Raw genomic sequence first — 16127 nt, forward strand, 5'->3', positions numbered from 1 at the left:
GATGGAATGTGGAATCACCAACGAAAGGAAAGCCGACGGACGTATTCCGTCAATAATATAGTCAGTAAATAATTTACCAACGAATCCCTAATCACATACCGACGGAATATTTCTGTCGATAAAACTGCAAAATCTTGTAGTGTTCACTTACTCCCCTTTTCAATATTTTCTTATCAACTAGAAAGCATCATTTTATGATTTCATGCAAGATTTTCATATCTAAATTAGATCATTATTTCATGTTCACATATCCATCCATTAACCCGAATTGTACAGACTTTTCCAAGCTAATTTCTTAACCCAAACTTACCTCACCTTAATCACTTTATATGGGACTCTAATTTCTCATAATTTTTTGCTCTTGGGGTTGTTCAAATCAACCCCTTAACACCCATTAGTAAAGCTGTCACAACAGCCTTGCTTTAGTTTCTTGGAGACATTTTTTATCCTTGACAACTCTACACTTAAGGCTAGCACTCTAGCCCCTGTTGTTTTAAAAAAAACAAAAATGGAGAGGTATTTAGCCCACCCCTAAAAATAGAATTTCAAGGCTCTCATAGCAACCCCAAAGTCTCCTAAAAATTAAGTCTTTCTATTGCTCCATTTCCATTTAATTTTGCGGCTGTTTCAGCTCACACAAAACTAATTTTAGCTACAGTTTCAATCAACCATAAATCACAAACGACTCATAATACAAACCATCCATACGGTCACATTATAATTAATATTATAAGTATCACATATCCAAATATCAACCCCATCCAACGGTGAAATTTTCCAGAAACATAGGTTTAACCAAACTAACCTAAAACTTGTAGACTTATTATACAAGAAGCATAACTTTTGTTCGGAATGGTTGGTTTTGATATCCATTGTTCAGAATCTATACAGCATTATGAAGAACAACATATCCAAATTATAGCCCGATTCAACGATGGACGGTGGAGAAAATGGTTGACAACTAAAACTGTCTAGAAGTGTACTTTCCCATAAATTTTCCTCCTGCGATATCTCTCAAACAAGAATTGATATAGAAGATCCCTCCAATGACAATTTACAAGATATGGAGAAGAAAAACATATCCCAATATTGTTCCAATCCAACGGTGGACGGTGGAGTTATAGCTATCGTAAGTTTTGCCATCAATATGTCTTCTCTTTTTCTCCCAAGTTCCCTTATTCCTTCTTTTTTCTCTTGTTTCTTGTTGATTTCTAGCTAAAAGAATACTTTTCCTAACACAATTTTTGGGTTCCTCCTTGCCTTTTTCTCTTTTTATGCTCCAATTATTATAAAGGACCTATAAGGTCAACAAAAAACAAACAAGCTTGTACATCAGTAAAAAAACATACAAAACAACATAAACCGATTAGCAAATTGATATAAAAATTACCAAACTAAAGTAGGATCACCACTAGAAGGTTATGATTATACTTTCTGTGTGAAGCAAGAGCATCATTTATAATAGATGGTGCCACATGAGAAGTAACTGAGTAGTTGACATCTTGAGGATATCCTTTTTCTTTTTCCTCTTAGCAACGGATGGTTATTATATGGAATTACTTAGACAATTTAATATGCTACTTGACCACCTCACCACCTCCTACAATGAGTCAAAAAAATTAATGAAAGAACTCTTGGTAGTTGTTAAAAGGACACTGTTAATAAACCAAAACTTGATTAATTGATTATTTATTAATTAATTAGTTTTTCTGTTTTTTAAAGAAAATTGAAAGGACACATTTACACAAAATTAACGTCTATAGATTAACTTCCATTGAAAATTCCGTTGTAATCAATTAGTTTTTATTTTTTTTTAAAATTGTATTGAGTACTAGTCTATTTCTTTCTTAATAATTAATGGTATGCAATAAAAAAAAAAACAAAATGAAAATCTGTGGATTCGAAGAGCCTTATGACTTTGTAATTTGTAGTGTCGTTTTCTATTATTAAGAAGAATTCCATTAAATTTTATTGAGTACTGTTTGTTTGTGAAGTCCACTGTATTTCATTAAATTGTGAAAGCTCTCATCCTTTACCCTATTGAAGGGAATGGCCGGATGGGGAATTAAACTTATGAATGAAATCTCTGAGATATGATGAGAAATGGAAGACCGTTTCAAAAATCCTAATGGTGTTTTGTAATTCAGATCCATATTTTTGTTCTTTGCTGTTAAATCTTTGCATTTGTATTATGAGATGTTTTAAGTTCCACAATCTCTTGTTGTTGGAGATATAAATTTGAAAATGACATATGCCTCATATTCGTAGCATGTAAATTGGACAAAGAACCAAAATCTAGATTATAGGCGGCAAACAATTTATTAAAAAAAAAAAATCCTTATTTTCTATCTATAAATACAAGCCTTCACCAACTCCACTCGTGTGCAAGTTCAAAATTAAAAAAACTCCCAGCTAGCAACACAAGACTCTCCCTTTCTCTTACTAGGCTAGCTATCATGGGTGTCTTTGCTTTCAGTGACGAGTTCACCTCCCCAGTCCCCCCTGCAAGATTATTCAAGGCTTTGATTCTTGACTTTGGAAACCTCCTCCCAAAACTCTTGCCACAGCTTATTAAGAGCGTTGACTTCACCCAAGGCAATGGAGAGGCTGGCAGCATCAGGCAGATCAGCTTTCAAGATGGTGAGTGTAAATTTTAGGTCAACCTAATACCTGCATATATAGAAGGAGAAAATCTTATACGAGAAATTATAATTGACTAGTTAAGCAACAATTCATTACAGCACAATACTAATAGCCAGTAAATAGTGTCTTGATGTGAATGTAAAAACTTTTTTACGCAAATATTATAACAAAGTGCACGTGTCGATGGTATTATTGCAGGTATTGGTCTTAAGTCTGTTACGAACCGAGTTGAAGCTGTTGACCCAGAAAATCTCTCCTACTCGTACAGTTTGATTGAAGGTGAAGGATTATTGGATAAGATGGAAACCATTGTTCATGAGGTACAGTTTGTGCCTGGTCCTGATGGTGGTAGCATAAATAAAATGAAAAGTACCTATCACACCAAGGGTGATATTGTGCTTACCGAAGAGGAGGTTAAGGAAGGCAAAGAGAAGGCACTGGGAATGTACAAAGCTGTGGAAGCTTACCTCCTTCAAAACCCTGAAGCCTATGCTTAAGTGCTTTTTGCACTTTTATTATATATATCTCACTAGCTATATCCTTAATGATACCGTACGTGTTTAAGTTAGGCTATGGTGGCCATAATTTGGGTGGGTAGTGTTAAAAACATAAAATAAGGATTTGATGATCATCATTCACTTGTGATTTTATTGTCATGTTCCTTCCGATAGAGTTCTCCTTCTGGTCTGGTTTCTTTGTTGTAAATTGAGAACCATATGTTGAGATTGGAAAATAAAAATAAAAATATATGACTGTTTGAATAACTAGTTTGGCACGTGACTCTGTCTTATTTTTTGGATTATGGAATCGGCTGCTGGGTATGTGTTTGATTCTGTGCCTTAAGGTCCGAATTAAGCAATTAAATATTTTGCTATACATATATATTAGGATAATACATGTCATAACTCATTTTTGGGTTATTCCCCAATTCACTTTTTTTCTCTCTTAAAAAAAAATAAATAAAATACAAAAAAAACATCAAAAAAATATTATCAAAAAATATAACAGTGAAAAAAGAATATCAAAACGCTCAAAAAATGATCAAAAATTGGTCGAGGAGATTCAAAAATACAAATATTAAAATTTAACGGTATTTTATTGACTGATGAGAGCTATGTTGACAAAGAAAATTCAATTTGAGAAAGAAAAGTTCAAAATCATATGTTTATGGACTTGATTAAATTTTATTGAAGGTTTGATTGAATTTATGGAGGGTTTGATTGCAAGAAAAATTGATTTTGAAGTCAATTTGGGCTTTAATTGGAAGAAATTCAAGTTTTATGGTCAAATTATAATTTTTTAGAATTAACTTGGTCAAATCAGGAGCTTAAGTGCATAAATATTAAAGTTTGATGGTCAATTAGGGACTTAATTGAAGAAATCTGAAACCAAGGACCAAACTGGAAAAGACACGTAAATAGAGGGGATGTAATTAAAATCGAATCAGGGGTCAAATTGAAGAAATTAGAAATTTATTGCTCAATTGAGGGTCAAATTGCATAAATTCAAGACTAAGGACCAAAGTGAAAAAGGCGCCGCTGTTTAATTTTTGGCAAGGATACAGTTGAATTGATTTTTACAATCAAAATTGCAATTGAGGACTTGATTGAACAAATCACAAATTAAGGACCAATGTGAACTCTGACATGTTTTTGACGTCTTTTCCTTTTAAATGAAACGACGCGTTTTGTCCAAAACAACGTTATTTCATGTGTTGTTCACGTAAAAAAAAAAACAATAAGAGCCAAACGGTGCCATTTTAAACAGCAATATAGGTCTTTTTCTTTCCTTGGACGTGCGAAGCAAGGGAAAAATAAGATTTTTTTTCACTGACTTTTCTCTCCCTCTTTCTCCAGAAAGCATAAAAAAGATGTCGACCATAACCCCACTTGTATAACCTCTGACCCGTGGCCTACCACGAGGCGGTGAAAAAAGAAGGGAACGTGCCCCTAGGGCAGTCGTGGGACGGCAACACAGTGGCCACCCCAGCCATGTCCCTCCCTTGAAAACAGAGGAAGAGAGAGAGAGAGAGCAAGAAAAAAAAACAAAGGAAAAGAAAAAAAGAGAGAGAAAAAGGAAAAAGGAGAGCAAGAGGGACAAACAAAAAAGAAAAAAAAACAGAGACGGTAAGGAGATAAATGAAGAAGATATGCGAAGAAGTGGAGAAGAAGAGAAAATAGAGGAGAGGTTGCCACTGTCACAGCCACTGTCACTGCCACTAACGGCTATGCTCAAGCTGCACCAACCCCAAGTAACCTCCTGCTGCCCTGTTTATTTCCTTATTGCTTCGCCCTTGCAAATGAGGTAGGATTGGTTAATGTGCTTATGCAGAGTAACCAACCCCTTTAGTTTTGGGCCAATTCCGGCCTAACCCACTAATTTGGGCTGGGTATGGCCCACTTCCGGATTAAAAAGAAAAAAACATTTAAAAAACATTTTTCATAATTTTGCAATTTTCCTACATATTTTTATGTCATTTTGATTAATATCGGGCAATATTTTTATATTACTAAAAATAAAAAATCCGATATGAAAATACTCGGTTTTCATCAAGACTTCCAAAAATACAAAAAAAAATAAAAAAAAAATATTTTTATGCATACGGCTAAATGTCTCAAAACTAAAAAATCATAGTGTTTTTTCCATATAATAAAAAATAATGTCTTAACATGCATTTTGGCTTTAATAACCAATTTATTAAAGTCAAGAGAACATTGGCCAAAATATCAAAAACAAAAAATATATATATTTTATGTTGTTTTAGTATTGGGAAGAATTTGTCCAAGTATTTGGTTTGGCTCAAATTCACAGAGCCTTCATTATAAGAGACCTCCTAGGAAGTACGATAGCTGCCCTAAGTCTCTTAAGGCAAAAATAGAGTCAAGCTTAGCTATAAGTGAAGAAATCTGTGTTGATGAGTTGTCGTTGATGATTATAACATCAACATGGACAAGGACTATCAAAGCTGTGGACTCACCAAAGTGTAGAAATATAGAACTATCAGCCCTAGAATTGTTGAATCACCACTATAAAAGAGCAGAACTGGGTCTTTGAAATCAAGTTCATGGTGCTTGTTTCAAACCATATAAAGCCTTCTTCAATCTACACACTTTGGTTGGGAATTGAGTGTCCATGTATCCAAGAGGTTGAGACATGTATACTTGCTTTTCTAACTCACCATTCAGGAAAGCATTATTAACATTAAGTTATTGAATTTCCCACTTAAAACTGAGAGCAATAGTTAGTATGATTTGAATTGTTGTAGACTTAACTACTGGAATAAAGGTCTCAAAATAATCAAGACCATAAGTTTGGTTATACCTTTTAGTCACAAGGCTGGCTTTATACCTTTCTGTGCTCCCATCTGGCTTGTGTTTCAGCTTGTACACCCACTTATAGCTTATTATATTAACATCAGAAGGTTGTTCAATAAGATCTCAAGGGTGCTTTCAATGAAGAGCAGCATTCTCTATATCCATAGCTTGAGTCTAGTTTGGATCTTTCAGGGCTTGTTTGAGAGTGTATGGTTTTGAGATCTTTATAGTAGATAGATCAAGGTTGGTCTTTTTCTTGGTTATAACTCGCACCAATCTTATTGTCATGCGTGGAGCTGGAGGAGGAGAGAGAGCTCGAGCTTTACATATTGACTCAAGTAAGGTACCAGAGGCAGGAGTAGTAGCAGGGCTACTCATAGAATTTGAATGGTCACTTATGAAAGTGAAAGAAGTTGGTGGTGATTCATGTCTGCCATTTGAACAAGAAGTTGAAGAAGTAGAGGAAGTTATAATGGTTGTAGTGAAAATTTCCGTTGAAGTATTATTGGTTGGTATTGCGTTAATTTCCACTTACATCTGGGTACGTTTCAAAAGTATGTTGGCCTGATAAAAGTTTTAAATTGATTTTTTCTTTAGTGTTTTATAATGATTTGGATGTACTAATATCAAAATTAAAAAAATCTAAAAAAACTATGTTGATGTATTTTCAATCGAAAAACATTTTTTAAAACACCCTGCACCACAATATCAAACACGTATGCTATAAACACATAAGGCATTTATAAGGTCGATAGAGGTCCATATAGTATCGGTTTTTATACACACATCCCAATAAATTTAATTTAGATAATTGAGTGTCTATTATGGTTTGGTCTCTTAAGTAATAACATCTCCATCCAAAATTAAATCAGTTTAAAAGGGATGGATACTATAGAAATTTAGAATAGCAAAAAAAAATATTATTCAATAATTTGATTATATGTTTTACATTCAACACATGTAGAGTTTATATAGTCATATAATAAGATATATATAATCCCAATTTTATTTTCTTTTTTATGTTGTTGTTGTTGTGATCAGTTTCTGATATTATAATCCCATGCAAATGCATTTTGAGATTATAACAACCAAACAACACAAAACATAAATATGACATTATGATGGAATCGTTGATGGAATTGACTATTTCATTAGTATTTTTGTCAGTAATGTTAGGTCATATTTTGTTGAAAAGTTATAAAAGATTTTGGAATTTCTAATGGCAACGCTTATGATATATTTTGTAAAAATATTCTATTGGCGATGCCATCAAAAATGACCGCTTATAATTCAACAGAATAGGCCATGAAATATTTCTTATGGAATTGGTGGTAAAATCTAATTTTTTTAGCATTAATATTCCATCAATTTGATGATCTAGTCAAAAAAATAATTTGCCAACAGAATCTACGATGAAACGCAAATCCATAATAAGCATATTGTCGATGACATGTTTCCATCAATATAATAATTGCCCACATAAGTTTTTCCTTAACTCCAACGAAATATTCCATCGATTTTTTCTAATTTTTTATGGAGATTTTGTATGGAGATGGCGATGCTGCTTAATCTACTGAAAGAGTGTGCTAACTTCTTAAAATGATTAAGATGAAAATTGGTTCCAAATTAGCATCTTCCATTGGACATGCATAATAAATTCATCAAACCCCTTAGAATTGATTTCGCTTGTCTACCAGAAACATACCTCTCTATAACCCAATAAGTCACCCACTCTCTTTACAGTTCGGTAGCAACTTTTCGTTTTCTTTTATATTTATTCATTTTGGTGCTCTTTCTATGCTCTATTGACAGTTTATTTGGTGGTAAAATATCTTTGGGATTGCTAAGGATATGGAGGGCGGTGAGACGAAAGTGAACGTCGTCGCTGGGCATTCTCTCGTCAAAACATGCTCCTCGTAGTTACTACAAGAGATAGAATTGCTAGCTAAGAGCCTAAAACCTGATTTTAGAGAGTTTTCTTTCTTCTCTCTCTCTCTTTTATCCTTTTAATCTGTTCCTCTTTTATCCTAATGTTTATGTTTCTATTATCCTAATATTATGTATAGAAAAATATTTAATTGCTTAATTCGGACCTTAAGGCACAGAATCAAACACACACCCACCTTGCAGGGGGGAGGTTTCCAAAGTCAAGAATCAAAGCCTTGAATAATCTTGCAGGGGGGACTGGGGAGATGAACTCGTCACTGAAAGCAAAGACACCCATGATAGCTAGCCTAGTAAGAGAAAGGGAGAGTCTTGTGTTGCTAGCTGGGAGATTTTTTAATTTTGAACTTGCACACGAGTGGAGATGGTGAAGGCTTGTATTTATAGGTAGGAAATAAGGATTTTTATTTTTTTTTAATAAATTGTTTGCCGCCTATAATCTAGATTTTGGTTCTTGTCCAATTTACATGCTACGAATATGAGGCATATGTCATTTTCAAATTTATATCTCCAACAACAAGAGATTGTGGAACTTAAAACATCTCATAATACAAATGCAAAGATTAAACAGCAAAGAACAAAAATATGGATCTGAATTACAAAACACCATTAGGATTTTTGAAACGGTCTTCCATTTCTCATCATATCTCAGAGATTTCATTCATAAGTTTAATTCCCCATCCGGCCATTCCCTTCAATAGGGTAAAGGATGAGAGCTTTCACAATTTAATGAAATGCAGTGGACTTCACAAACAAACAGTACTCAATACAATTTAATGGAATTCTTCTTAATAATAGAAAACGATACTACAAATTACAAAGTCATAAGGCTCTTCGAATCCACAGATTTTCATTTTGTTTTTTTTATTGCATACCATTAATTATTAAGAAAGAAATAGACTAGTACTCAATACAATTTAAAAAACAGAAAACTAATTAATTACAACGGCATTTTCAATGAAAGTAAATTTATAGACGTTAATTTTGTGTAAATGTGCTCTTTCAATTTTCTTTAAAAAACAGAAAAACTAATTAATTAATAAATAATCAATTAATCAAGTTTTGGTTTATTAGTAGTGTCCTTTTAACAACTACCAAGAGTTCTTTCATTAATTTTTTTGACTCATTTTAGGAGGTGGTGAGGTGGTCTAGTAGCTTATTAAATTGTCAAAGTAATTCCATATTAAAGAAAAAGGATATCCTCAAAATGCCAACTCCTCATTTACTCCTCATGTGGCACCATCTATTATAAATGATGCTCTTGCTTCACAGAGAAAATATAATCATAACCTTCTACTGGTTATCCTACTTTAGTTTGGTAATTTTTTTATCAATTTATTGACTGGTTTATATTGCTTTGTATGTTTTTTTTTTATGTATGTCTTAACCTATTTTTGGGTTATTCATCAAATTCACTTTTTTTTCTTTTAAAAAATCAAAAAAAATATTCAAACTAAAAACAAAAAAAATCCAAAAAACAATAACAGTTAGAAGAGGATGTCAGAGCGCCCAGAAAATGGCTAGAATTTGGTTGAAGAAGCTCAAATATTCAAAAGTTAAATTTTGAAAATACATTTTTTATAGATGAAGAGCCCTGTTGACAAAGAAAAATTCAATTTGAGGAAAAACATCCAAAATCAGATGTTTATGGACTCAATTAAATTTTATTAGAGGTTTAATTGAATTTATATAAGATTTGATTACAAGAAAAATTAATTTTTAAGTTAATTTAGGCTTTAGTTGGAAGAAATTAAAGTTTTAGGGTAAAAGTATAATTTTTTTAGGGTTTATTTGGTCAAATCGGGGGCTTAATTGCATAGATATTGAAGTTTGATGGCCAATTAGAGACTTGATTGAAAAAATCCAAAACCAATGACCAAATTAAAAAAGGTGCGTAAACAAAGGAACTAAAATTGAACAAATCAGGGGCCAAATTGAAGAAATTGGAAGATTATTGATCAATTAAGTGTCGAATTGCATAAATCCAAAACCAAGGACCAAAGGGAAAATGCGCTGAAATTTGGGGTTTAAATTGAAGTTCTTCATAGGTAAAATTGAACAAAATTAAAATTTTAAAGCCAATCAGGGGTGTAGATAGAAATAAATCACAAATTAAAGGAATAAATTGTAAGATACTACTCATCTTCTTCTCCAACGAGGCTGGTTGGGGTGGCCACCTTCCCAAAGGCATTTAGCGCCTCGTTTCTTCACTAAATTGGATGAAACGTACACGCAATTGATCATCTGATACCTGACTACACGCTAGTGTAAGCCATTCGGCCTGATCGAGGCTGCAGATACGGTGGCACTGCCTCAAAATGGCCAACCCGACCAGCCATTTTTCTTGTAAAACTGACAGTTCATCATTGCTACTTTGAGTCAATGGTTGGAATGATTTCGAGTTGAACCAAGGGCTGAAATTTTGCACCAGAAGAATAAAAGTATTCCTTTTCCACCGCCTATAAATAGATTTGATCTTCATGCTCTAGATATGGAGAAATTTGAGTCCAAAGACAACTAAAAAACCAGCCTTCCTCCCTAGAAATTTTCCTTTTTTGTTATCTATCTCTTCACACTCTCTCTCTCTCTCCAAGTCAGCTTTTCAGCCACCATCTCCACCACAAGAAGCCAATACAGCCACCGTCCAGCCACAGCAATCGTCGGTCCTCTCCCCCTGTAGATTTGTATCTTCTTTTTTCTTCCTACCGTATCCATTACCTCTTGCACCACGCTGTCCTCTCGCCACCATCTCAGCCTTCCTCCCCCCTTCTTCTTCTTCATCTTCTTCGTCCCATCTATTCATTGCATGAACAGTGGGCATGAATTATAATTCACGCCCACTATTCATGCGGCAGTGGGATTCAGCCCAGATTTGTTTTTTTGGGCCAGATCCAACCTAGTCACAAAACTTTTCAAAAAAATTTGTGATTTTTCCGCGTATTTTATTATGAAATTTTGCTTAATATTGATTTATATTTTATACCATAAAGATACAAATACGGTATTAAAATACTCGATTTTCATCAAAACCTTGAAAAAAAAATTTTATACATACGACCAAGTCTCTCAAAGCTATAAAAAAAAAAATCATATTGTATTTTCATACAACAAAGAAAACTTCATATATATATAATATGCATTTTGGCTTTAATGACCTATTTATTAAAGTTATGAGAACTTGGCCAATATTTCAAAAAAATCAAAAAATGTTTTGTTTTGTTTTAATGTCTGGATTATGAATTTATACGTAAAATGTATTCCTGATATTAAAAAGGTAGTTCTTTTATAGACATTAGAACGGTTAGGTTTTACCCCATAAGATAAGAACCTCCTTACTAAGGAGGGCTTTTCTTGAACCATAAACAGACCAACAATTAAAAAATCATGACAGGACCTTAGATTTTTATCAGACAATAAAACAATGCAGCTTACCTCAGGTAAGGCGTATTTAGGGTGCTAATACCTTCCCTTTATACAACCAATCTCCGTACCTGATATCTGAGACCAATTAGGGTTCCTAGTAATCAAATATTAGGTAACGACTCCCATTCTATTTTTTCACTGATAAGATATAAGAATTTCTTGTCTCCCCATATTTGCCGGAATAGATAGACATATCACACCTGATGAGGGTGGTTGGCAATCGCTGCACACATGCGACAGAATGGTGACTTCACTAGGGACCTTGTGGACTAAGCTTTGTTTTATTGTTTGGTTTGTGTCATTGTTAATATGTATTTCCTCATTTTCTCATACTTTTTTAATTTTATAAATATTTGTTTGCATTGTGAAATTGCTCCATGCATCATTCACATTTTAAGGGAATTTATACCAAAAAACTTTAAGTTAGGTAAGGGACTAGAAGCTTACCTTACGACTTTTAGTCAAGGTTTAAGTTTGTGTAAACCTCAACTCTTCGATGAGAGCTTAGACTGGTAATGATTGGTGTTGTTACTCAGTTTTGGGTTCCCACACAAAAAAATAAGAAAATACAAAAAAAAAATTCAGAAGAAATCCAAAAAAAAATAATATAAGCAAGAAAAGGATGCTGGAATGCCAAAGAAAGGTCAAAATTGGTTTAAGAGGTTCAAAAATGCAAAAAGGTTAAAATTTAATAGTATATTTTTTACTTATAAGAGCCCTGGGACAAGAAAAATTCAATTTAAGAAAGAAAAGTTCAAAATAAGATGTTTATGGACTCAATTAAATTTTATCAAAGATTTAATTGGATTTATAGAGGGTTTGATTGCAAGAAAATTGATCTTTTAAGTCAATTTAGGCTTTTATTGGAAAAAATTAAAGTTCTAGGGTCCAATTATAATTTTGAAGGATTGATTTAGTCAAATCAGGGGCTTAATTGCATAATTATTGAAGTTTGATGGCCAATTAGGGACTTAATTGAAACAATCTAAAACCAAAGACTAAACCGAAAAAGGCGCTAAAATCAAGGGATCCAATTACAATTCATCTGGGGGGCTTAATTACAAAATTGTCAAAACAGTCAAGGACTAAATCAGAAATATTCATTTGAATTGTGAAACGGTGTCGTTTCCTTACACACTATTCATCACCATCTTTAAGGGTGTGTTTGGTATTGCGGTAGCTGTTGTGATTGTGGTTTGAAAAAAGTTGTTTTATAAAAAGTACTTTTAGTTGAGATTGATTTAAAAAAATAGGTGTTTGGTTAAAAACTGTGGTTGAAATTGAGGTCGGAAAAAAAAAATAATTTACTTTTGACTTATTATATTATAAAATAGATAATGAATCCTAAATTAGCTATATAATTTCAGATAAAAAATCATCTGGAATGAAATTGAGATTTTGATTATACTCGAAAAAACCTCATCATCTTGCTTCCCCGAAACCTAAAGCACAATTCTCTCAAGAAATCAAGATCACCAACAGATAAAACTACACACAAGAAAACAGTTTACCGAAATCTTGAAATCCGCCAACACTATCAAGAAAACTAATCAACAAAGTGTAAGGAAAACACAAAAAGTTTGAATGACAAATTAACAACAAAAAGAAGCCCCACAGGAGATAAATAAAAAACGAAATTGATCCATAAATCGGATACAAACTCCAAATCAGTACTCAAAACCCAAAATGGCAACAACATAATTTCTTCAACAGACAATTTCCATTAAAAAATCAAGATTTTAGAAACAAGTTCCCAACACTGTTGTGCTTCCTGCAAACCAAAACAATGGAGACTGCTCGACACAAATGATTTCGGTGAAGGTGATTTGATCTTCGCTTCACAACAAAAGGACAGCAGGGAACAATGACGAACACTATCTCTGCGTCAATCTTCGTCCAGATTAAAGGAACAGGGGGAAGGGAATAGAGGAGACGAGCTCGGTTTGGGAAAATATTGTGTTAAATCTTTCGTTTGACAGGAGAAGGGACAGAGGGGAACAAGATGGAACACTGTCTCTGGCGTCAGTCCAGATTAGTAACAGAGGGAAGGGAACAGAGCTTAAGCTCGGGCAAGGAAAGTTTTTTTACAAGATAAAAAGTGTCCGTGAAAAGTATGGCATGAGTGAAAAGCAGGTGTTAAAAACTGAGGTCCAAGTTTTTGGTGGGCCATGTTAAATAAAAAGTGTGGTTGAAAATAACCAAACATCTCGCTTTTTTATTAGCCGCAGCCGCAATGCCAAACGGCATCTAAAGCAGTCGTTTCAGCAGACAAGAACCGCAAGAAGAAAATGCCAAAGATTGCTTGATTGTTCAGTTATAGGACACTGAACGTCTTTAATATAAAAGAAAAAAAGAAAAAAAGCATGCAATTTTGGCTATAAAAGCAGAGAAAAAAACACGAGAAGGGAGGAGGAAGAAAGGAGATAGCAGAGATGATAGTGAGGAGAAAGAAAAGGAGGAGGAGGAACGGGACAGCAAAGAAAAAACAGAGGAAACAACAGGAGGAGAGGAAGCAGTGTTGGTGGAACAGCCCTTCCACACTGTCATCTTCGTCTGCAACCGCGAAGCCGCCACTATGAACCAACGAGAGTAGTAGCACCACCACGAAGCCAGTGCAGAATAGGGGAACATAGGAAAAGGACAGACACAAGATGGAGAAGGAGGAAGAAAAGAGAGGGTGGGAAATCCTTTGAAAATAACGAAAAACAGAGAACAAAAGTAGAAGAACTAAACAGAAGCGGACGAGGAAGAAAAAAATAAAGGCTGGTGTCTCTGCACGAATCGTTTAAAACATTTTTTATATTTTTTTCAAGGATATTTCAAGGCTCTTGAATCTTGCATTATTGTCTGTAAGACTCAAATCGTTTTTTTTAATATTTTTAATATTTTTATTTATATTAAAAAAAAAATTAATATTAACCCCTGGAGAGTGTAATATTATAGAATACTCTAAAAGGCATGAGAAAACTACTTAGTTTCCCCATGCCTTTTACATACAAGTGTTTCACTGTGCACAGTGAAACACTTGATTGTTTTTTTATTATTATTTTTTTTCCTGTTTTTTTTTATGCCTATTGGGTTTTTTTTTTTTTTTGCTTTTTTTTATGTTTTTTTTCTTTTAATGAATTTTTTTTTGTTTGATTTAGTTTGTTAATATGAAATTTTTTTTTTATTTAATTATCATATTTTTATAACACGGATCTCGGGTTTGACGGGTTTACCTGATTTGACAAGTTAACTCGAATTTTACATACAAGTGTTTCAAACACTTGACTTTTTTTTTTTTTCGTTTTTTTTTCCTATTTTTTGTTTATGCCTGTAGGTTTTTTTTTTGCTTTTTTCTTTGTGTTTTTTTTTTCTTTTAATGAATTGTTTTTGTTTAATTTAGTTTGTTAATGTGAAAAAAAAATTATTTAGTTATCATACTTTCATGACATAGATCTCAGGTTTGACGGTAACCTGATTTGACGAGTTAACCTAAATTTTTTTTTGTTTTTTCCCTTTTTAATCAATTTTTTTCGTTTAGTTTAGTTTGTTAATTTTTTTTCGTTTAACCCATCGATTTTTTTTTCTATTTAGTTATCAAACTTTCATGACGTGAATCCCAGGTTTGACGGGTTAACCTGATTTGACGGATTAACTTAGTTGATTCGATTTTTTTTCTTTTTCCTCATTAGTAACAGGCTTATGTCTTTTGTTTGTTTTTTTTTTTTTAATTAATGTTTTTCGTTTAGTTTAGGTTGTTAATGTTTAATTTTTTTTCTATTTAGTTATCAGACTTTCATGACACGGATCTCGGGTTTGACAGATAACCTGGTTTGACGGGTTAGCCCAGTTAATTCTAGGTTAACCCGTTAATTTTTTTTTTTTCTATTTAGTTATCAAACTTTCACGACACAAATCCAATGTTTGACGGATTAACCCAGTTAATTCAGATTTTTTTTCTTTTTCTTCATTAGTTTTTTTCTTTCTATTGGTTTTTTTTTAATTTATTTATTTAATTATCACATTTTTATGACATGACCTTGCAGCCAGATCCGCATCCAAAGCTATTGGGTCTGGTATTGAAGCTAGACCTACTGGGTCATGCAAGTTTAATATTATTATTAATATTATAAATATTACTTTTGGGTCAGGTGTTATAGCCAAATCCAAGATTCTTGGATATAGCTTTGCAGAAAGACCTAACATTTTTATATCTTAGTTTTTTTTATATACAAAAAAAATTAACCCGCGGTATCGCGCGGGTCATATAGCTAGTATTTCTATATAGGATGTACCATTCAATCAAACATGTAGCATACTATGTGTACGGATTTAAGTAGGATTATAAATAGTAATCAGAATAAGAATCATGTGGGAAGAACATCTTGGCTGTTATTTCTATATAGGATCTCCATCAAGATTGACAATGTTCTTAATAGCTTGTGGGAAGAACTTAGCAACTATGTCGTTACCATCGATGGCAAGGGCCTCGAACATCTTGGCTGGAGGGATTGTGGTATTAACCTCCCTTTCATAAGTGATAACACCCATGATGAACTTGGAGCTGTAAAAACAATCGAATGGAGAGAGATGAAATGGGAAGACGGTGAAAAGACTGATTTTGTCGAGCCTTTGTGTAGGAGAAATGTGACAACAATATATGAAGCCTAAAACTTTTCTTACTGTTGAAAAACAATATATGACAATGAAATGGTTTTGTATTTTACCAACAGACTTTCCTAGAGGTAAATCTTCAATGGCCTTGAATACTCCTATCCCATGGACATTTTTTTGTTAGCCTTAATTTCCTCTGCTTTG

The 16127-nt window shown here is 33.2% G+C and overlaps 1 protein-coding gene across 1 annotated transcript; it reads left to right on the forward strand.

Moving 5' to 3' along the window:
- Positions 1-2395: 2395 nt before the first annotated feature.
- Positions 2396-3346, forward strand: LOC118057317 (major allergen Pru ar 1). Its single transcript, XM_035069847.1, has 2 exons — positions 2396-2640; positions 2842-3346. Exons 1-2 carry the CDS (start codon positions 2457-2459, stop codon positions 3138-3140), a joined length of 483 nt encoding a protein of 160 aa, XP_034925738.1. The 5' UTR covers positions 2396-2456; the 3' UTR covers positions 3141-3346.
- The last annotated feature ends 12781 nt before the right edge of the window (positions 3347-16127 follow it).

The sequence above is a fragment of the Populus alba genome, chromosome 10 (assembly GCF_005239225.2).
Source record: "Populus alba chromosome 10, ASM523922v2, whole genome shotgun sequence".
NCBI classification, from domain to species: Eukaryota; Viridiplantae; Streptophyta; class Magnoliopsida; order Malpighiales; family Salicaceae; genus Populus; species Populus alba.

Bases quoted from the DNA above. Each gene is read 5' to 3' on its own strand.
- LOC118057317 (XM_035069847.1), top strand. From the start codon at position 2,457: ATGGGTGTCTTTGCTTTCAGTGACGAGTTCACCTCCCCAGTCCCCCCT. The intron at 2,641-2,841 runs GTGAGTGTAAAT...GTATTATTGCAG, and splicing joins GCAGATCAGCTTTCAAGATG to GTATTGGTCTTAAGTCTGTT.